This window comes from Sinohyriopsis cumingii, chromosome 12 (assembly GCF_028554795.1).
Source record: "Sinohyriopsis cumingii isolate HCF-2022 chromosome 12, ASM2855479v2, whole genome shotgun sequence".
NCBI classification, from domain to species: domain Eukaryota; kingdom Metazoa; phylum Mollusca; class Bivalvia; order Unionida; family Unionidae; genus Sinohyriopsis; species Sinohyriopsis cumingii.
In genome coordinates this window covers 31,138,645-31,163,310 of record NC_142972.1, presented here as the reverse complement: position 1 = coordinate 31,163,310, position 24,666 = coordinate 31,138,645, and the positions used below count along the sequence as shown (strand labels likewise).

At 36.6% G+C, this 24,666-nt stretch overlaps 1 protein-coding gene across 2 annotated transcripts in view; it reads left to right on the top strand.

Annotated features, from left to right (window-relative positions):
* The window catches only part of LOC149786193 (monocarboxylate transporter 10-like), an 82,520-nt gene that overhangs the window by 24,642 nt on the left and 33,212 nt on the right, over positions 1 to 24,666 (top strand). For both annotated transcript variants that reach the window (XR_016424887.1, XM_089976550.1), the window contains exons 3-5: positions 7,882 to 8,248; positions 9,477 to 9,583; positions 18,960 to 19,035. Coding sequence is in view for 1 of the 2 variants with exons in the window: in XM_089976550.1 (XP_089832676.1) it covers positions 7,882 to 8,248; positions 9,477 to 9,583; positions 18,960 to 19,035 (550 nt within the window). In the remaining variant the exon portion in view is untranslated. The remainder of the gene's footprint in view (positions 1 to 7,881; positions 8,249 to 9,476; positions 9,584 to 18,959; positions 19,036 to 24,666) is intronic.

Genomic DNA, 24,666 nt, shown 5'->3' with positions numbered 1-24,666 from the left:
TTTTTTTAGACATTTGTCTTCAGTACTTTGAACAGAAGTAGTTGATATAACTGATGTGGGCAAAGACTTCCATATATTTGTTCCAGAATATTTAAAACTACTCAGAATTATTCAGTATTGGAAATTTATGATGGCCACATGCAGTTGAGCGTAAAGCACATGGCCCATGGTTTTCGTCAAATAGTTCTTGCATATATTTAGGTATATTGCATGTTTGTACATTTGTAGAGAAGTACTGCCTTTTGAAACTTTATTCTTTCATTTATTTGAAGCCATTTCAGTTAATGCAAAAGGATACTAGATCAACTTTGTCAAAAGAAGCATTCAAAATTAGGCAAGTTACTCTCTAGTAAATCTTATTTATTCTCACCGACTCTTAGGGCAGTTATCCCATATTGTCAAACAATTGTCATTAACTAGTAAATGTAGGAATTGTAATACATTATTCTAGTTTGTATGTATAAGTATTTTTAATTTTATGAAATAAAGTTCTTTTACTTGAAAGAGATCTGCAACATACTATGTGTCCTGCTTTAAATCATTTTCAACCAATACTCCTAAAAGTTTTAATTCCTTTACATTTTTGCTGAGTTGACCAAGTATTGCCAGATTTACAAGTTTCACTTAAGTGGAATGCTTTTTAGATGAAGCTATTGCTATACATTTTATTTTTAATTTATAACCATTTTATTTTTTTTAAACACATCTCAGTATTTCTCATATTTGAATCCAGTAGAGCTTTTACATTATGTCACTACCTGAAGCTTTTATAGTGGCTTGGACTGCAGACAAGTCTGTATTTGTATGCTCTATCCATAGAGGAAGGTTATTTATGAAAAAAAGATAAACAATGGGCCTAAAATAGACCCCTGGGGAAAACCATAATTAGTTTCCATTGAGCTAGATTGATTATTTGCATTAGTGACTTTGTGTGTTCTGTTGCATAGATAGGATGAGAACCAGTTTAAGGCATTAGTATCAGATCTACAGCATTTTATCTTAGATAAGAGAACATCATAATTGAATAAGCCTTCCTGTAGTCTAGAAATAATATGCATGTTAGATTACTCTTGTTAATTTCCTCCAGCAAACAATCTGTGAGTTTGTTAAAACTGTTTGGCATGAATGATTCTTGTGAAAGCCTGATTGTTTTTGTTAAAGAGTGAGAATGTTTAGAAATAAACATACACTTGGAAATAAACATACACTTGCTAAACAGTCAACCGGTTTCTAAGATTTTTATTCATGTAAGGAGAATAGATATAAGTCTATAGTTTCCTGAATCCAAATAAGAGACTTTTTAATTTATTGGGTTTACTTTTGCTTGTATAAATTTGTCTGGTAAAAAAAAAAATTAAAATGGATATTATTACTAATGGGGGTAGTTCCAGACTGAGACAGGGCGGTGGACAGGGGAGGGCAAGTAGGACAAAATTCTGCGGGCCCACAATGGTCAGGAACCCCACTGCTGTCACAATTTGTAGTTATTAGGGGTCTACTAGAGAATTTTTCCTAGGCCCACAAATCCTGTCCATGGCCTTGGACTGAGATATATCACAGGTGTGGCCAATAGGCCTTAGTCCAGTGGACTCTTTATCATTTAGCATCATTAGGGTACAGTATCATATTCACTTACATTAACTATAGAACATTCAAAAGAAGGATGAGTTGGAACTTCAGCATTTAGCATCATTAGGGTACAGTATCATATTCACTTACATTAACTATAGAACATTCAAAAGAAGGATGAGTTGGAACTTCAGCATTTAGCATCATTAGGGTACAGTATCATATTCACTTACATTAACTATAGAACATTCAAAAGAAGGATGAGTTGGAACTTCAGCATTTAGCATCATTAGGGTACAGTATCATATTCACTTACATTAACTATAGAACATTCAAAAGAAGGATGAGTTGGAACTTTAGCATTTAGCATCATTAGGGTACAGTATCATATTCACTTACATTAACTATAGAACATTCAAAAGAAGGATGAGTTGGAACTTTAGCATTAGGCATCATTAGGGTACAGTATCATATTCACTTACATTAACTATAGAACATTCAAAAGAAGGACGAGTTGGAACTTTAGCATTTAGCATCATTAGGATACAGTATCATATTCACTTACATTAACTATAGAACATTCAAAAGAAGGACGAGTTGGAACTTTAGCATTTAGCATCATTAGGGTACAGTATCATATTCACTTACATTAACTATAGAACATTCAAAAGAAGGATGAGTTGGAACTTTATCATTTAGCATCATTAGGGAACAGTATCATATTATTCACTTACATTAACTATAGAACATTCAAAAGAAGGACGAGTTGGAACTTTATCATTTAGCATCATTAGGGTACAGTATCATATTCACTTACATTAACTATAGAACATTCAAAAGAAGGACGTGTTGGAACTTTAGCATTTAGCATCATTAGGGTACAGTATCATATTCACTTACATTAACTATAGAACATCCAAAAGAAGGACAAGTTGGAACTTTAGCATTTAGCATCATTAGGATACAGTATCATATTCACTTACATTAACTGTAGAAAATCCAAAAGAAGGATGAGTGGGAACTTTATAATTGAGAAGCTTTTTGTGATCAATTGTCCTGGTGTTTTCTCTGACTTAATTAGTTCTTATGTTCATGAAGTAATAGTTGAAGATATGTGCCAACTCATTTACATATGTAATTTAACCTTCATTGTTGTTTAATTGGGGAGGCATACAATTTTTGGGGGTGGGAGGGACTAAATTCTTGTAGATATTGCCATAATGTGCTTTTGTTGGCAGTGCTCCTAATAGCTTGATAATTGTAATAGTTTTAATTAGCTTTATATATTAGGCTGCTTGCTTCGTTTGACCATTTCTTATAGTTTTCCCAGTCCATGAGTCTTTGACATTTGTCTCTTGCTTCTATTTTCTCTTTGTTGTCCATCAGGTTAAAGTTCATGTTTAACACACTTGTCTAATACAAAGAGCATTATTGTCAAATACATGGACAAGTTTGTACCATGTATCTAAAGCAGTATGGACATCTGGAATATGCCATCAAATACAGAACATATGGAACTTTTCTTCATGAAAATTTACAAAATCTCTATTTTATTTCGAGATGTTGGTTAATATGGTAGTAAGTTTAGGCATGTGTTGAATGGTCCATATGGGATGGTGATCACTTACTGCTAGTACATGTACACAACTTTCTCTTAAATTTGTGTATATAATGGTCAGTTAATGTTGAATTGTCCTTAATAATTCTTATTGCCAGTGGGCTGTCTATGCCTAGATTGAAATTACCAGTTTGGAAATATCCCAGTCACTTCTGAGGATTTTGTTTTTAGATCTATATTAAAGTCACCACTTATTATTATTTCATAATCAAGTACACCAACAGAATTTTGCACTTGATTTTTAAATATTTCAATCCACTCAACTTTAGAATTAGTGGGCTATAGGCAGAGCATATTGTGTTGTGATTATTTCAATTAATATACTTTTGATAGTACCTTTTCTTCTTTTGTATTTAATGGAGTTAACAATATCAATTAGAATTCCCCCTCCCCATTTATCATCCCTATCTTTTCTTTCAAACTGATACCCTTTAACATCAAGTAATCCATCACCAGTATATTACCATCAAAAATGTTCCACACAGACCAAGAGTAAGTTCAGATCTCTTTTGGTTAAGTAGTAGGTACTGTCAGTCTACCATCAGGTAGAAAAGTGTCAGTATCTTTACTGTTGTAGCTGTTGTGGTGGTGGCAGCTACATTGGTGAAATTAGCGGGTAGAGCAAACAAACTTTTTTGCTATATATTTACTTGTTACCTATCATTACACAACTTTCAAATTCAAAGCTCTGCTGATAGTTACCCTTGCTGTCCTCTATGTATCAAACTAATGCATCCCGAGATCACAGAAGCAGCAAATTTCTTGAAATGGATTCTGATCAAAGTGACTGTGCACAGGACTAGAAAAATTGGTAACTGTTTAACTGCGTCAACAACACTTTCCCATTGGTTCTAAGGTATGGTCTCCAAATTTTGTTAAGAAATTCAGGTACAAAATAGGTCATCTCACACAGACACACTGTACAAACCCTGCATTTCTACATTAATGTTTTATATTATTAATGCAAAATACTGCTTTAAAAGTAGGCATTATGGTTTCCAATCAAGTTTTGCTTCACAATTAAAACATGAATAAACTGATAAAAGATGTAAGTTTTAATATTGTGAGATAACCAGAAACATGAACCAGTTAATGTTCACGGTTACCAAGGCATCCAAAATTTTAAATCTAGAAATGTACATGAATGGACCAAACTTCACTGTTAAGTGTAGTAATTGTATACTATAAATAAAACTTTTGTTTCAGAATTCAGAGGTTGAAACTTTCAATCAACTAATATCAGTCATACTCAAAGCTGATGGCACTACCATTGCAAGAAACTTCAGGTGTTTTCTAGTGTTCATATGGCACACATGGAAAGGTTCCTTAGGCAGATTAGGCCTTTAGAAGAGACTGCATTAAAACAGTCTAACTCTCATTCACACTAATACAAATCATCCAGTGTTGTATCATATGGTGTTCAGAAAAGCAAGGTTATAGGAAAATAAGATAGTCTGTGGAGAGAAAAGCAGAACTTTATATGACATTTGAAAAGTCAGGTTTACACTGCTTATTTTAAGTCCTGAACCAGTCCTTATCTTCCTTATGAATGTTGCTTTTTTATCAGGTATGAAAACATTTTTTAAAGATTTTGTGGTTTGAAACACATGCAGCCAAGTTTGTATTGTATTCTGTATTATTTGCTAATGCAAGTGACATATGTTAATGATTTTCAATACTGCACATGTAGATGGACTAACAATAAAAATATAATCAGCAAAAACCTAAAGTTATTCATAAGCAGACTGTTCATGTTTTGCAAATAGGAGACCTATTCAAATCCTGATGAAGATCATTAATATATGCACTAAACAGAAATGGTGAAAGAACACCTCCCTGCTGCACACCATAGTCACATGGAAAGACATAGAAGTTATTTGACCCCACTGTACTCAAATTTGTTATTGGAACTTACAATAGAATGTTTCCATCAATTAGTTTTCTGAATAGGGTTCAGGTATTTATTCAGTCAAAAGGCTTCTCTGCATCCAAGAAACATACATAAACTGGACTACAATTATCGACATTGTAATTGATGACTTCTCTAAAGGCAAACAGATATGCATTAGCAGGGAGATATTGCCTAAAACCAACCTGATTTCTATGAGTTCTATTTAACAACTTTGAAGCAAAATTAATTTAAAAGCTTTGGATATCAGAATGGCCATGACAACGATTGTTTTTATCAGATACATCACCAGTCTTCAGCTTGATTACTGGTGTTAAAGGGAGGTCAGAATGAATAAAGAAATTCATAAACATGCCATTTAAACAATGCATAAGTTCAACCACAAAAAAATTATTTCTGATAATACCTTTAAAAAAATATGTTTGGTAGAAAGTCTTTTCTTTTTAAAGTATGCCAGATTTGTATGAACAGAGTCTATATTATATATTTCCTTGAATGCATTAAATAAAAAAAAACATTCAGCAGTAAATATATGGTCACTTGAAGAAACACATTAACAAGAACCACTCTAAAACTACTTGGAATATTGCCGTGAAATTTCGTACACACATTCATCCCTAGTCTAGTTGGTTCAAAATAAAATTGGTGCTGCTTTGACATCCAGATGACTGCCACTGCAGCCATTTTGGAAATCTTATTATGGCTTCTTCTCCTTGCTGGATGGTCACATCATCATGGGGTTATCACTAAAATACTTATATTATATAAGTGTTCCTAAATGAAAATGATGGTATCTAAGTTCAATATCGCCATGAGAGTGGCCACTTTGAAAATTTTGTTATTGCTGCTCCTACATAGATGGTAATATCAGCATGGGGTTTTCAACAAAAGACATCTCAAGATTTCTAGCAGGGTTTTTAAATAAAAATGGTGCCGACTGGATATCCAATATGGTTACCACAGCTGTCTTCAAAATCTTATTTTTGGCAGCTATTCTTGAACAGAGTGTCATATTGATATTGGGTTTTCACCAGAAAACTTATTTTTGATGTCTCTGGTTGTTCCTAAATGCCAACAGGCCCAAGATGGCCAAGTGCTCTAAGTTGCTTGCCTTTACATATCACTGTCTTCTCACCTTTTTATGCATGCAATTGAGCCTTGGGTGTAACAACATGTGTATGTGAAAAAGCCTGCCAGTAGATTCCTGTAGGCTACTGGTTCTTCTCAGGGTTTTCCTAGGTTCTTCCTTTACCAAATATACTGGCTGCCATCAATAGCCTACCATGTGCTGAAAAATGGCATTAAACCCATAACAACTATAGTGACCTAAATGAAAATGGTGATGATCTGAGTTCTAATATGGCTGCCACAGTGGTCAGCTTCAAAATCTTGTTACCACTACTTCATTTGAGTGAATGGTCATATCAGTGGTCAGCTTCAAAATCTTGTTACCACTACTTCATTTGAATGAATGGTCATATCAGCATTGGGTTTCCCCTTCTTAAAAGGTTTTGTTGCTGCTAATTTAAAATGGTGCTGATATGATGTCCAGTATGTGATCATCTTGAAAATCTTGGGTTTGCTACTCTTCTAAAATGAAATTTCATTTAGTCATGAGGTTTTCATAAGAACAGTTCTTATGGCATCTAAATGGTCTTAAACGAAAACAACTAAATCTCAAAATTGTCACCATGAAGACTATTTTGAAAAGATTGTTATCTCTACTTCTCACTTACAGAGGGTTATGTCAACATGGAATTTTCACCAATAGACTTTTTATGATACCTAGTTGGTCCTCAATGAAATGGTGTCAGTCATATATCCAGTATAGATGTCATGATGGGTGTTATACAATCTTTTTGTCATTACTGAATTTTGTCACCATTGTTTTCTTTTTGTTATATACCCTCATTCAATGCAGTTATTTTTTCTTACATGCCCCTTTTTAATGCATTGGTGTTTTTTCTTCTTTTTATGTTCCCCTTTTTAATGTTAAATGTATATACTCTATGTTGAATGTATATACTCTATGTTAAATGCATATACTCAATATTAAATGTATATACTCTATGTTAAATGTATATACTCTATGTTAAATGTATATACTCTATGTTAAATGCATATACTCTATATTAAATGTATATACTCTGTTAAATATATATACTCTATATTAAATGTATATACTCTATATTAAATGTATATATTCTATGTTAAATGTATATACTCTATATTAAATGTATATACTGTATATAATAACTCGTGTGCACCACAAGTCCCACAGCTTTAGAGAAACTGTTCTGAAACCAGCAGACATGATGCACATGAGTTCAATTTGTGCATTTAATTCTGTAATTGCATTGATTTTAGAGTTATGCCCCTTGTTAGTAATTACAATCACCTTTATTTAATTATTAATTCACATGTGTTCAGCTAGCCCCACAACTTTTTGATGAAATGCCCTTAAACTTAATACACATTATTGACACGAGAAACATGTGCATATCATTCTATCATTATGTTCTGACATGTAGCATTATGTCTATTTTCATGTTCATATATGATATTAAAATTAGGAGTGGGAACAGTGGTAGAATTACAGTGAACAAAGTAGACTCTAGTAATGGCAACTCACTAATTGATAAACCCTCTAACAGAACAACCTATCCAGCCAAGATTGAAGTTGACAGACATTCAGTAGCACGTAATTATTTTGGTCAACCTGCCAGCATCACCAAATGAAGCAAGAAGGGTGCAAAAACAATAACCATGATAAATCTATTTTCAGCCACAATACACGAAGGATAATTTTCCGGATGAAGATGGTAGTCTACTCATTCTTTGCCTGAGCATTACATCAGGGGTGAGTCGAATCGTGTTTGGGAAAGTAGCTGATTTGCGTGGTGTCAATCGAATTCAGATGCAGCAGGCCTCATTTTTTGTTCTTGGAATCTGCACGCTTTGTATTCCCTTCTCAGCTAGTTTTGGAGGCCTTATTGCCATCAGCCTGCTGATGGGGATTTGTGATGGCATCTTTGTGTGCCTTTTGGGGCCCATTGCCTTTGATATTGTGGGACCAAAAGAAGCAAACCAAGCTATTGGCTTCCTTCTTGGAACTTTCAGCATTCCTTTCACTGTCGGACCACCGGTAGCAGGTAAATATGACAGCTTTTTTTCTCATGATCGGCAAGCATAAATTATTTAATATTTAAGCAAAAGGATATTAATCAGGGTCATTTAAAATTCTAGCTCTTTATTGTTATTTTTTGGCGCCCTTCTATTTTTTGCATCCTTCTTTCTTATGATGCTTCTGTTAAATTTTCTAACTCTTTCACTTTTTCCATTTCATTCAGACCTTTACATATCCTTGAAGTGTTAAAATGTTAACTGGAATGCATTTGGATGTCTTCACTCACTTTTCATTTGCATTTTAAATAAAGCACACAGATGTTGTCAAATTCATTTTTTGAAAGCAGGAGGATGCTGCCAATTCCATTAATACCAAAATGCCCAAAGGTTTCAAAGTTATCCTACCCACCAGAAATGATGCATATTATAGTTAATAAATGTTTTAAACACCAGTTGAATCTTTCATTTTACTTACGTACATGTACTGTGGTATAGACACAAATGTAGAACAGAATTCCTCATATAACTTCTACTTGACACTTTATAAGATAAATGAACAAGATCCAGTTTCCAGACACCCATACATGCTATTAATATGATATTTATAACAGACATATTTGCTATTATAACATATTACAAAGTTAAAGGGAATTTTTTTATGGTCACCATTGAGTCATTCCATTGTACAGTACATTGTACAGTACGTTGTACAGATGTAGCCGGTGCTGTATATTTGTGTCATTGTAAAATGAAATTATTTCTTAAAGAAAATTATAATCTTGTTCCAATGTTTCTTAAAAATTTAATAAAATAGTTTATATTATGCTGTATGTTTGCATTATCATGTTAAAATCGGCTGCTGAGTAGAAGGTGCAAAGGTGGCCTGACCCCTGTATTTTGAAATTATCATTTTATGATAGTTTACCCTATGCAAGGTGCAAGGTGCCCTGACCCCTATATGTTTCAGTTCTGGTTGGAACCTTGCAGACATACAGCTAAATATTAACAAATCTAAGTTTCTTCTCTTCTATTTTGCGTATCTTTTCCAGGGAGATCTCTATGGCAGTCAAAATCACCCAATTTCTTTGACTGGTGGATGGGAAATGTTGCAAATAATATCAAACCAATAGCAAATATGCAGCAAGTTTTAACGTTATAGCTTAAGAAGATGACTAATAATTGACAGTGTTTTAACTAGACTAAAGTACAGTTTTATTATTGTATATTTGAGGCAATTCTTTTCTTCAATTGCAGGTTACTTGTATGATTTAATGGGAAATTATCGTGTCGCCTTCCATGTGGCAGGGGCCCCACCCATACTTGGTGCTATTCTCATGTTCTTTATACCAAGAGTAAAACAGGTAAGGAAAGTACAATATAATGTGATTTTTGTGTGGATGTAAAATTGGGCAGTTTTGTTTGGAAACAGGATTGTAATCAGTTCCTATCCACATTGAAAATAAGCTTCAGCTTCTCCATTCAATCTCAGGAAAGATACATTTCATGCAGCATAATAAACTGGTTTGCAGGTTAAATGGTTCTCATCTATTCAGCCCAAAAATATCTTGTGACTATTTGAGTTGTCAACAAAGACACTTTAAGCTTTGCCATTGCCATACATTATTAACATGATTTGATATGTATGATATCCTTATCATAGATGGGGAAGAGAATTTATTGCAAAAGCAAGATGTTATCTGTATTGCAGGAATTCACATCAGATTTTGTTCATCACTGTTCAAATATACAGAAGATTAGCAAAACACCTTACTCTATAAATGAGCAAAGGGCCACAAAACTAGCCTACCAAGTTGGAACTAATTACTTTCACCATGAACCCATCAGCTGACATCCCCAATGGCTACTAAACACGTGAAAGTTTTTGATCTGTGATAAAAGTTTCCATTGTAAGCCCCTAAACCATTATGTCAGAAAACACCCAGACTTAGTCTAAGTTATCGGAGAAGTTGTTAAAACAAACATTCTCTTTAAATTATGTCACAGGTGTTCTTAATAAATTCATGCGAATATATAATTTGAATGCTAATGACTTCTGCATCTAAGCCAGGGGTCAGCAACCTATTTTACCTAGTGTGCCACTTTTTACCAGATTAATTACAAAATGAATGAGCCCGTGCCACCACTAAGAGAGTAACACTTTTAAAATCAAGATTTTTGGCTGCCCTTCACATGCCACACAAAACCTCTTGACATGCCACCTTGTGGCATGTGTGCCTTCGGTTGCCAGCCTCTGATCTAGGCATTTGTACTGATTCATGTCAATGCCCCAGAAATATGAATGTTTTTAGTTTTTGAATTTCACAAATTTAGAGGCTGTTTGTTTGCATGATTTTTGTTATCAGAACAGTCATTAACTTTAGAGCTGATACACTGGCCCATTTGTTCTGGGTTAAATAGCAAGTTCACATACAATCATATTGCATGTTTCATCACAGAAGCATTGCATATGGATGGATTAAAGATGCCTGTATGTGAGTATGCTCCATCACTCTGATTTTTTGTTTACGAAGCAGTTAATGCTGAATTATTACAAGAATAAGCATACAAGTTAACACCAAGCAATGCGCAGGGTTTCACATCACCAGATATCAATGCAGTTAACCTTTTGATACATCCTTCTGCAAGGATGAAGAACTTTGAGACCATTTTGGCTTACATGTCAGTTTGGATATGGCCTTAGCACAATATCTGTATCAAGTGATGCAAAGAGACAGATTGGTAATGACTGCTGAACTCCCAGTGTTAGGGATTTTTTTTGAGACTCAGATAATGTGTTTTGAGGTTCCAAGTGCAGTGGGGAAGGGCAAGTGCATGCAGCCCAAAAAAGTGACATCATACAGTTGATAATAAGTTGTCTACACCTATAAATAAAACATATGGGAAATTACTGGAAATTCAGTTTCATTAAAATATATTTTGTTTTCTTTAAAGCATTTAATACATTTCAGACTGACAGTAGTTGTTAGCTTCAAGGACAGACCATTTAATTTCATCAGCAATAACTTACCCATTGCTACTGCAGTTTTTACTTTTATGTGTCACCAACTGGATTGTCGCCTGGGTCACTGAGTCATCAACTATGTTACTGACTTGGTTGCAGAGTTGCCAACTGGGTTGCAGAGTTGCTGACTGGATCACAGTGTCAACTATGTCACTGACTTAGTGACAGAGTCACCAGTGGGTTGCAGAGTTGTTGACTGTGTCACTAACTTGGTCTTAGAATCACCAACTGGGTTAGAGACTTGGTTGCATAATTATTGACTGGGTTGCCAAATGAGTTAGTTGTACAGTCATCAACTATGTTGCAGAGTTGCCAGCTGGGTCACAGACTTGGTCGCTGGTTGCTGAATTCTTGACTGGGTTGCAGATTTGTTTGCAGAATCACCAACTGGGTTGCAGACTTGGTCACAGAGTTGCTGACTGGGTTGCGGACATGGTCACAGAGTTGTCATTTGGGTCACTGAGTCATCAGCTATGTTGCTGACTTGGTCACAGAGTCAGTGACTGGGTTGTGGTCGTGTGTCATTACTCGATCAAGATCAACAGAGAGAGATGAACAGTATGAAATGATGAGAGAAGAGATATCTTTTGTTAAGATGTGTATTGACTCTAGTCCAGTATACCTATCCGACCTCACCCATGTGTACACACCAGCAAGATACTTAACGCTCCTCTTCTGACAATCGTATACTCGTTATTCCCACTATGAAAACAAAGTCATATGGACAGCATTCTTTTGCATACCAGGGCCCAGCAACATGGAATGAATTGCCCACTGAACTTAGACACAAAGACACAGTGATACCACTCAAGAGTGCTCTCAAAACTCACTTATTTCGACTGCAAGAACAAACTTAAGGACCAGATAATGTTTCCTACCTTAAATATTCTCAGCATGTTTTTTATGTTTTCTAATTTCATGGTGTTTGTTTTTGTAATCATATCATGTTTTTTATGTTATAGACGTTGTCTAACGTTGTAAAGTGCTAAGAGCTTCTAAAGATTAGACGCTATACAAAGTCCTCATTATTATTATTATTATTGTCATACGATTTCTCTGCTTCTAGGATGAGCCTAATTTAGCGCTTGTATCCTGGCCAATGAAAGACCTTGTTCCTACACTTTTTAGGCCTGGCCCTTTCCTATCCAAATTTGCTTGCTCTGGCAGGTGGTTATACTGCTTCACTTGTATGGGGACGTCTTCAAGCAATACCGCTTCATAACACATCACCATTGCAGCCACAGTTGACATGTATGCGTGTGTGTACATGCATACATACATACATACATACATACATACATACATACATATACCCAGGCAGAAAAACTAAAATACTAGATGGTGCTACAAAGCCTGCTAACATTTAAAATCAAACATCAACTTTAATGAAACGAAATTATACAAAACAAAAATTACTGTCCATGGGTTTTTCTCATTACATTATTATTGTTGTTATCTTTCTGATAACACTATTTCAGAGAACAATATCAGGATAATCTGTGAGAAATTGTGGCCACAAGAGAGCCCTTGATATACTCGCCCAAACCGCTTCACATTTTCAAAGCATACACACAAGAATCATGTAATTTGCACAATATATACTAATGAAGTCTTGCATCTAGCTAATATCAGATATGCATATAGGGCAGAGGTAATGTCAGTCCCCCTCATGGCCTGAGTTTTCAGTATTGTCTCTTACAGAGCCCCTAGAAGAACCCCACTGTAATAATATTTCTTCAGCTAAGAAAAACTATTCTGGCACCCAGGACCAGTTCCACTGGAAGCCTTGATCCTCTTTGGAGGACTCATCTCCACCATGGCTTCATAAGATTTGAACAATCATCAACATATATCCTTCACAATTGCTCCTGGCCCATTACAGTTAACCAGGAAGCATACTAATGATAACTGCCCCCATGGACCAACCACCAATTTCTTTAAACATATGCAGCCCTAGTCCAGTGCACAACTTCAAACGAGACCTCATCAGTCTGGCTCTTGGTTTGGAAGTCACCAAAATCCTAAGACGATGTTGTACAACCCACCTTGCTTTTGCAAGGAAGGAGGGAGGGCAACAGTCCTAGGGTCTCGCACTTTCTCCTGCCTTGCATTTTTTGGCCAGACATCTTTGCTGGTTCTGGTCAAGGCCTGTTTTCAGAGCTTTGGTCAAGCATCATAGAAGATGTCTGGGTCCTTATTGGTTTGAGTGAGGGTTACTGACTTCAATTTCAGGAATAACCCCCTCTTTTAATAGCAGCAATACATTACCCATGACTATTGTGTGGCTTCATATTTTTCATTCTGAAAAACTACTGTTTATTCATATGGATAGATCATCCCATAGAGTGGAGAATTGTCACTATGACTCAATCCAATAATGCACCTGGCTAGGGACATGCATAGAAGGTCTTCTATTTTCAAGGACACCTTGCTGTATAAATGCCCTGATCGCCACCTGAGAAATTTTACTTGAAGTTAGTGTTTAGCACTTTGATCATCTCTCCTCTAAAGTTGATTTAAATCTCAGTGTTACACTTTCCATTCCATAGTTTAAATATTGTGTCAGTAATAATAATAATAATAATGACTTTATTTAAAGAGGGTAACACAATTAGCTAAGAACTAATCACCTTGAGGCCCTCATACAAAGGAATTTATTTATGTTAGCTGCATCTGTGAAGCCACTGGATATATTGGGTTTGGAAGAAGGAAATAGAGTGGGCATTTCTAATCTCAACTGGAATACTATTCCAGAGCAAAGTTCCAGAGTTTTGAAAACTTTTTAAAAATAATTGTTTATTTGGTTTGGGAATTTTATACTGTTTGGTAGACATGGATTGCAGGTGGGGAGTATTGCCAGGTAGCCTATACTGGAATAGTGATTGTAAATATTCAGGAGCACAATTATTGAATATCCTGTACATTAATTTGGCTTTTCTCAAACAGATTCGGTCTTCAATAAGTAATATTTTTAACTTACCAGTTAAATTTTCCTAGCTTTCTTTTTGAATTGATATTAGCCCAAATGCTCTTTTTTGAAGCTGTGCCAGCTTTGCTATGTTTTTATCACTTGAATTACCCCATACTGTATTACAGTAGTCTAAATAGGTTGTACGTAACTGTTATAAAATAGTTTTCTGTGCCTTTCAGGAGAAAATGTCTTATCCTACTGAGAAGCCATAAGCTTGAATTGACCTTTTTACCGATATGTTTGATATGTTCAGTCCATAATAGGTTATTATCTACCAAAACACCAAGTAGTCTATCATGACAGACTATTTGCAAATTTTTATCCTTGCATGTCAGACATAGTTCATCACTATCAAGATTTCTCCTTTTTTGCCATGTTGAAATATGTAGTATTTTAGTTTTACCAGTATTTACCACCATGCCATTGCATGTGGATCAGTTGTCAAGTTTGTTTAGGGCATTCTGTACAGAAATTTCGAGTTTAGGTGGTGTTGTACAGTTTCTTATTTTGCATTGGGTTAGAATTTTAAAGAAAAAGAATTTCCCTGGCTTTCCTCACTGGTTATACTGGCTATTTAAGAATTGGTTGGGAAGGGTATTTACCCCTGGATGACAGGCAAAAAAGGCACTAGGGGGAAGCTTTTCATAACTGAAATTTACTAGTGTTTGACCTTCACCTTATTATGATGGGGTGGGGGCAATTCTTGGCAGAATGTATATTTATGATGGCGAGGAAGGTTGGCAACTGACATAAAAACTGTTTGTGTGACAAAGTAGATGTGCTACTAAAATACATTGTCCCTGGGCACCTTGGACTCCAACTAATAGAAACCAATTAATGAGCCAGGACTCTAGTCCACCTTTTTATACCAGAATACTGTTTATAGCTCAGCTGTCCATAGAACAAAAGACTTTATGGGATGGTCTGCTGCGTGTGTTTGGTCCATCAATTAGCATTGTTGCTTCTCCTGAACTATTTGATAGATTGCCATTAAACATCACATACACATTGATCCTGTGGTCTCCTTGGTCCAAGATGAAATGGTGCTGCTTTCACTTCCAGTGTGGCTGCCACAGTGGCCATCATGAAAATCTTGTTACTGCTACTTAAATCCTGATTGGATGTGCGTCTATATCACTAAAAATACTTGTTATGATGTATAGTTGGGCCTAAATGACAATGGTGCCTATGTGACTTCTAATATGGCCACTAGTTGGTGCCAAATCAAAATGGTGCCAAGTTTGATATCCAATGTGGCTTCCATGGCAGCTACCTTATAAACTTTTCAATTGCTGAATGGATTGTGATATTAATATGGGTTTTTGAAACCAAACCTTATCTAGTTCTTCCTAAATGAAAATGGTGCCAATCTGATGTCCAATGTGGCTGTCATGGATGGTAATATTAATATGGGTCTTTGAAACCAAACCTTATCTAGTTCTTCCTAAATGAAAATGGTGCCAATCTGATGTCCAATGTGGCTGTCATGGATGGTAATATTAATATGGGTCTTTGAAACCAAACCTTATCTAGTTCTTCCTAAATGAAAATGGTGCCAATCTGATGTCCAATGTGGCTGTCATGGATGGTAATATTAATATGGGTTTTTGAAACCGAACCTTATCTAGTTCTTCCTAAATGAAAATGGTGCCAATCTGATGTCCAATGTGGCTGTCATGGATGGTAATATTAATATGGGTCTTTGAAACCAAACCTTATCTAGTTCTTCCTAAATGAAAATGGTGCCAATCTGATGTCCAATGTGGCTGTCATGGATGGTAATATTAATATGGGTCTTTGAAACCAAACCTTATCTAGTTCTTCCTAAATGAAAATGGTGCCAATCTGATGTCCAATGTGGCTGTCATGGATGGTAATATTAATATGGGTCTTTGAAACCAAACCTTATCTAGTTCTTCCTAAATGAAAATGGTGCCAATCTGATGTCCAATGTGGCTGTCATGGATGGTAATATTAATATGGGTTTTTGAAACCAAACCTTATCTAGTTCTTCCTAAATGAAAATGGTGCCAATCTGATGTCCAATGTGGCTGTCATGGATGGTAATATTAATATGGGTCTTTGAAACCAAACCTTATCTAGTTCTTCCTAAATGAAAATGGTGCCAATCTGATGTCCAATGTGGCTGTCATGGATGGTAATATTAATATGGGTCTTTGAAACCAAACCTTATCTAGTTCTTCCTAAATGAAAATGGTGCCAATCTGATGTCCAATGTGGCTGTCATGGATGGTAATATTAATATGGGTCTTTGAAACCAAACCTTATCTAGTTCTTCCTAAATGAAAATGGTGCCAATCTGATGTCCAATGTGGCTGTCATGGATGGTAATATTAATATGGGTCTTTGAAACCAAACCTTATCTAGTTCTTCCTAAATGAAAATGGTGCCAATCTGATGTCCAATGTGGCTGTCATGGATGGTAATATTAATATGGGTTTTTGAAACCGAACCTTATCTAGTTCTTCCTAAATGAAAATGGTGCCAATCTGATGTCCAATGTGGCTGTCATGGATGGTAATATTAATATGGGTTTTTGAAACCAAACCTTATCTAGTTCTTCCTAAATGAAAATGGTGCCAATCTGATGTCCAATGTGGCTGTCATGGATGGTAATATTAATATGGGTCTTTGAAACCAAACCTTATCTAGTTCTTCCTAAATGAAAATGGTGCCAATCTGATGTCCAATGTGGCTGTCATGGATGGTAATATTAATATGGGTCTTTGAAACCAAACCTTATCTAGTTCTTCCTAAATGAAAATGGTGCCAATCTGATGTCCAATGTGGCTGTCATGGATGGTAATATTAATATGGGTCTTTGAAACCAAACCTTATCTAGTTCTTCCTAAATGAAAATGGTGCCAATCTGATGTCCAATGTGGCTGTCATGGATGGTAATATTAATATGGGTCTTTGAAACCAAACCTTATCTAGTTCTTCCTAAATGAAAATGGTGCCAATCTGATGTCCAATGTGGCTGTCATGGATGGTAATATTAATATGGGTTTTTGAAACCAAACCTTATCTAGTTCTTCCTAAATGAAAATGGTGCCAATCTGATGTCCAATGTGGCTGTCATGGATGGTAATATTAATATGGGTCTTTGAAACCAAACCTTATCTAGTTCTTCCTAAATGAAAATGGTGCCAATCTGATGTCCAATGTGGCTGTCATGGATGGTAATATTAATATGGGTCTTTGAAACCAAACCTTATCTAGTTCTTCCTAAATGAAAATGGTGCCAATCTGATGTCCAATGTGGCTGTCATGGATGGTAATATTAATATGGGTCTTTGAAACCAAACCTTATCTAGTTCTTCCTAAATGAAAATGGTACCAATCTGATGTCCAATGTGGCTGTCATGGATGGTAATATTAATATGGGTTTTTGAAACCGAACCTTATGTAGTTCTTCCTAAATGAAAATGGTGCCAATCTGATGTCCAGTATCACTGCAGTGTCAGTGATCTTGAAAATCCTGTTATTGCAACTACTTGTGAACAGAGCGTCAAATTGACATGGGCTTTTCACCAGGAGACTTCTTCTGATATCTCATTGTAAATGGTCCTAATCCAACATCCACTATGGCAAAATCGCCTCCTGTATTGATGGACACACACACACACACACACACACACACACACATTTTACATCCATTAAAGAACATAAAGGACACCAACGTTTACAGACAATGTAGCAACTGTGTTCTCCAAGCTTTAGTTTGACAGATGCTGTAGCACTTATGTTCTCCATGCTTTTCATTCCCCAGAACAGTTTCAGCATATACTTTAATTTACATTCACAGGCTGACTTGTCAACTACAAGGTAAGCAATATCACACCAACTGGGGTCGCATGTTATTAGCGTTATTGCATTTTTTTGTGTTGCAGCTGAATGCAGTGTATGACACTGTTCTTGTGAATGCAACTAATCTTAGCCATTTGTATGAATCATTGAAATTTGACACATGCTTTAGCCATCATCTGAAGAGGTACATGTAGGCAAATCACTGGAGCACAGTGAGGAAATATGTACTTCATTCCAAGGAGTTGGACGTATATTGTGAACCAGAATATTGTGAACCACAACTAGTTACGTTTTCAGTGGATCACCATGACAACTTTGTATATGTTGCCCTATTGTCTAAAGATGTGCATCAACTAGTCAGTGCTCTTACAGTTTGTTTTGGAGTTATTGCTGAATACATTGTAAGATGAAGCCTTCTGAATCCATCTTGTCTTTCCACTTTTTATGGATCTCTTTGAAACTTGGTACCTATTATTGTTGTGATATGAAGATCTGCACATTAACAATTTTTTAAGAGTTACTGCCCTTCTTACTTACAGCTGGGTTATCAACGAACTACTAAAGCCATTTTCAGTGGATTGCCGTAAAATTTAATCACATCTTGTCATCATTTTGAAGCTGTTTATGTCATCCAGTCATTGTACTCACTAGAGTTATGCACCATTATGTCTTGTCCCTGTCATCGGTATTGGGATGAATTTTGGAGAGGGGATATATTTACATTAGCAATTTGCTCATCTTTCATGAATTTTACATTTGAGATACACAATATGAATGTTAAATTACTTAAATTAAATTAAATTAAATTAAATCAGATTAAATCAAATGTAAAAAAAATTAAATCAAATTAATCATTTAATTATGATCCTACTTGTGCTTCGTTTATAATGTTTATCATGGTTTCCTTTTTCAGAACTTCCCTGGTGTTACAACGAGTGAAGAATTTGCCTCAATTTCAAAGTTAGACATTTACAGTTCAACCATACAAGGTATATTATTATCCTTCATCATTTATCATTGTTGCTCATTAAAATACATAATCAAAGTTTTCATCTCAGACTGGAATAGCAGACAGCAGAACATAGTTACACATATATTTTTGTGATCAGCATCCAGGACAAAGTTGCAAACTTGTGTTCATGTTTTACCAAGTCATACTGCATTCATCTTCTCGGGCGGCATTGTTCTGCAGAACACTTGGAAGATTAATAAAGTTTATATTCAGCTAGTATTGGCTAGTAATGTATTCTTCTTGAAGTTAAGTAGTTTTTATGTGCAGTTTTAAAGCAGTGAATGAGGCAAATAATTTCTTGTTTAAATGGATGCTGTGTGTCACCTCAAAGTGTTGCTGATTGAAAGTTTATCTCTCTCTCTCTCTCTCTCTCTCTCTCTCTCTAATAAAAGGATGAGCCCTCTATCTGTTTATCTATGTGGTAAATAGATGATAGTCCCTAGTTCACCTGTAGTGAAAGTCTAATGTTAATTAGTGAACCTGTATAGGAGTTTCAGCATGGATTTGAAAGACATATGGACAAAGATCGACCAAGCCAATCCCATATACCACCAGCTTATTGACAATGAAAAGTATTAAGGGAGATAATTTGGAACAGGTCGTAGCTCTTCAGTACTTTTCAAGATATGAAGTGAATGATATTGGGGTTTATAAAACATACTTTAAAAGAATCAGTATGGCTTACTGGGCTACAATTGAAGTACAAGTACAAGGAAAAAAATAGTTATAGTTTCTAGGTTAACTGGAGCAGCAGGGGGGGGGGGGAATCCTACAAGCTACTTTTCCGAGACACCCCTTCCACTGAAACTTTTCCCGATAGAAGCGTTATTTCCATGAAATAACACTTTTATTCAGAAAACGAGACAAAAAAAAATGTCCCCGATCCCTCGAAGAGTTTTCGCGGGGAAATTAAATCGTGGACAAATAAATAATGGCAAATATTGGAGAAGCATTCACAACTAGATTGGCACGACAACGACTAGCCGCGATTAAAAAATTTCTTCCGGTTCGTGATTCCGTCAAAGAAAAATTAAAAGCAAGACAAGAAGCGCGAGTTGAGTTTGCAACATCTGCGGAGGAATTATTTAAGCCTATTACAGCAGCTACTGGTGAAGTTAAAACTGCAATTGTAGGAAAAACTGATCCTGCTGACCCTACCAAAACAAAACGAGGGTTACTTCAAGCAATAGAAGAACTTAAACAGCAACAGGCAGATGAAGGTGCTGTAGTTGATCCAGGTGCCGCCGGAGTAGTGACAGTTGCTAAGGAAACATTTATTAATAAATTTACCGAAGATGGTATTACTGAGATAAAAAATATTCCACTTACTAGCGTGGATGAACTTAAGGAGTTTTCTGCTTGGATTGTCTTAAATTATCCTAACCGGCAAGATTTTCTAAAACCAGGAGCTGCCTCGGGTATAACCCAGGCTGATTGGAGGGATTATGTTTACAAAGTAAACCGAGGTATTTCTCGAATATCTAGCACTGATGATACCTATAATTTTATAAAAACTGGCGTAATTGGGGTTAATAAGGAACTAAGAGACCAACAAATGAAGGCAAAGGAAAGGGAAAGGCAGGCAAAAATACAGGAAATGGAAATGAAAAGGCAGGAAAGGGAGGAAGAAAAGAAGAAAAAAATACAGGAAAAGGAAATGAAAAAACAGTCGAGACTACAGGAGAAGAAACCACCAGCTCTAAAAATAGACCCCGCAATGACACTGCCTGATCCAGTGCTTGAAATTTCATCACCTGAACAAATGGGGGCTAGCGCTCCTGATGATGATTTTACCACTCCTGTTTCGTCGCCCATCCCCCACGATATATCAGAAGAGGAAATACTGAAAAGCAAAATAAAAGAATTACAAAATGAATTAAAAGATTTAAGGGAGGAAAAAGAAAAATTACAAAAAGGAATACCGAAAAAGGGTACCTACTCTAAGGTAGAAAAGATAGAAAAAAAGGAAAGATCTGTAACTGATGAAATTGTTAAAATATCAGCAAAACTAAAGAAAACAGGAAAAGGTTACACCGGTCGCGGATATAACAACCACATCTGTCCTGATAATATCATCAATGACGTATCACGGTTGGAAGTTCTCATAGGAGGAAAACGAGCCGGAAACAACTCTCGGGAAATTATAAATGAAGCCGCAGATATCTGTCAGAGACTATTTCAGCGTGGCATTATGGATATCGGCGTTTACCGGGGACTTATTGATGAACTCGCGGATGGTTACTACAGCGACTAGCAAATTTAGTTAGAGAAACAATAATTAAATAAAATGATCGTGCACAATTCTCAACCCGGACACGCTCGTGTGTTACAAGTCCGCGTAGTAAACTCGCGATTACCAGTCTACAGAGCAACCTACGGAGATGGTCTCGGTGATACAATTACTGGTTTGTTTTCAAGAATAGCCCCTAAAGCGATTCCAATTGCAAAACAATTGTCGATGAAAGCTATTGATGTTGTCAAGGATAAAGCCCTTGGATCTGTTGGTGATCTCGCCAGGAAAGCATTCGCGTCAATCAAGGATAGACTATCACGGTTAACTCGTAGATTAAAAAAACCACCACCGGTGAAACTGGCCAGTACTGAACTTATGCCCGCGGACGTCAGTAAAGTGATAAATCAGGCTGCCAGTCAAAAACTCGCAGAGTTAGTAGCCCAAACACCCGAACAAATAAATACAAGTCTGATATCAGGAAGCGGATTTCGTTTTAGACGACAATAATTTTATATAAAATGTTCAAACGTGTATCTGATCCCGCGTTCGACATGGACGCACCAGCACTCAAAGACGAATCCGTGCGCGATTATCAGTATTATTCTTACGAAGCACGAACACCTAATCAACGGGGTCGAATTGAATTGCAAGTCCAAGACACAAGTAGATATTTCTTGCCCGCGGAAGCATTTCTTGAAGTCGAAGGTATTATTTTGAAAAATGATGATACCGAATACAACATTGATACCCGAGTTGGTTTTGTTAATAATGGCATCATGGCGCTATTTAAAAATGCTTCATATAGCATTGATGGGAGGGAGATTGAAACAATTCAGGATAATGTTGACGTTGCTACAACTATTCTTGGATTAGCACGATATTCAGATGATTACACTAGATCAGCTGGCCCAACAATGATGTTCGCTAAGGATAATAGTCAATTTCCCGATCAAAGAAACGTTATTATAGGTCCTGTAAGAGCAGGAGGAGGAGCAGCAGATACAACCGCAGTAATATCAACAAATCCTGATTATAATCTTGGGTTTTCTACGCGTAAATTAATGCTAACAGGAGCTCGCAGAGATTTTTCATGCGCAATTCCGCTGTCTCACATTTTTGGGCTCTGCAGAAATGTCCGAAGGGTTATTTTTGGAGCCAAGCATTCAGTTGTACTCACCCGAAAAGGTGACGACAACGACGCTCTCTGGCATCAAGTAGCTGATACAGTTGCTAACACGGAAGCACTTCACGGTAAGGTAATATTATCAAAACTTGCATTGTGGATGCCAACAATGACACCATCGCTCGCTGAGGAACAACGACTTCTCTCTTTTATGGACCAAGGCGGCAAATCATTAATATCATGGTTAACAACAACAACAGATTCTATTCAAGGTTCTGGAGTTGGACAATTTACTTGGCATATATCATCACAACAGGGGGTATCAGCACCGCGTCACATTTTTATCGCACTTCAAAATAGTAGCAGAACGGGTTCGCAAGTAAGAAGTCACATGATATTTGACAATCTTGGAGTCACTAATGTTTCGCTGCGGATAAACGGTCATCAAGAACCATCCGAAGATATAACAATAAGTTTTGGGAATAATCAAGTTGCACGCGCGTATCATCGTTTGATGACATTTATGGGGCGCGATCAGAATGTCGACACTGGTCTGCAAATATCACAGTTGGATTTCACAACGCTGTACCCGATTTATTACTTTTCGTTGGAACATCTTGATCTAGCCAAACAAACTGTCGTTGATATTTATTTTCGAGCTAATGTCGGTGTGTTTCCCCCGGCAATCGTTAATGCAAATCAAGTCGTAGGTCCCCCTCTAGTTCCAACTACAATTGCAGGCCCTGCTGGGTTTAGAGCTGTCGCGGTTATACTCTCCGATAAAGCAATGCTGCTTGAAGGTGTTGGCGGACGAATGAGAGTCATTGACGCTCCAGTCGCGAATATGTAACAATTAGATTAGTTTCTGAAATATAATGTCATACAGTCACGTTAACGTCACCTTGACTTCCGGTCAGACAAAGAAATTGCAATCGAAGAACGCAAGCACGTGCGGGACATCAATAACACTAAAACGAGATCAACTTGTTGGTGGTCCAGACAAGCTGTCGTTGACTAATACTCAGATTAAACATTTTAATAAGGCACTAACAGCAAAAACCGGTGTCCGACTTAATTTCTCTGCTGCAGCTATCAAGGACATGACTAAAACCGGTGGAATATTTCCTCTTCTCGCAGCAATACCGGCGTTGATTGCCGCGGCAGCACCAGCCGTAGCAAAAGCCGCAGCACTCGGTGCAGTTGGAACCGCAGCTGGAATGGCACTAAAGAAAGCAACCGGAAACGGATACAAGAAAAAAAAGGGACGCGGTCTAAGACTACCAGGAACTCCCGCATCATGGTATCCAAAAAATTTCTAACACTGAAACACAAAGTGTCCCCGATGTTGAAGCTTCCAGCTTCTAATTTTGATTTACTCGATGCTGTTAAAAAATTGCGTATAAAACATTTTAGAGGAGTATTTATGCGAGATCAATTACCGCAACAACCGAATAATCCAGAAACTGGCATTATCAATCTCGACAACAAAGACGGTCCTGGAACTCACTGGGTTGCTTACGCGATCGATCCACGCGGAATTATTTATTTCGATTCGTACGGTTTAGCACCGCCAACTGAGTTTCTCAGGTATGTCCGCGGAGTGCCTCGCACTCTCAACAGCAGATTTTTTAATGTTCCAGTGTGGCAGTCGACGTTACCAACACAAACATTAATTGATCCGCCCATTTGTGGGAGCGAGGTTTTAAATGTTCTTGATGCAATCTCAAGAAATCCAGCAACTCCTCCTCATAAAGTAGTGTATGAATATACCGCATCGAGAAATGCTAGCATTTGAAAAACAGCAATAAGAATAATGGTGGATATTTACGGAAGACCTTTCACAAGAAAAGTAAAACCAGGCACAGATGTTGATCTCTCAAAATATGCGACCCGAGATGAAGTCGATAATCTTTTGAATCTAGCCGGAGTTGACCCAGATGAGGTTGCTGTTTTTCAGGACAAACAAGGAAAACTAAAAACTAGCAACATCAAGTGGAATGATTTAATCCGTAATGTTCGTACAGCTGTCCCTGGTAACTTTCCCGTTTTTACTGACCGTGGTAGCATCAGGGATTCAAGTATATCGAACAAAATCATCAAAGACATCAACGATGAAATTAAAAATTGTGTGAAAAAAACCGGTGACGTAATGACCGGCGAACTCAGCATGAGCGGCAACAAAATAACCGTTCTAAAAAATCCGGAAGGTCTCGAAGATGCCGCAAATAAACAATACGTCGACGCGCAGTACC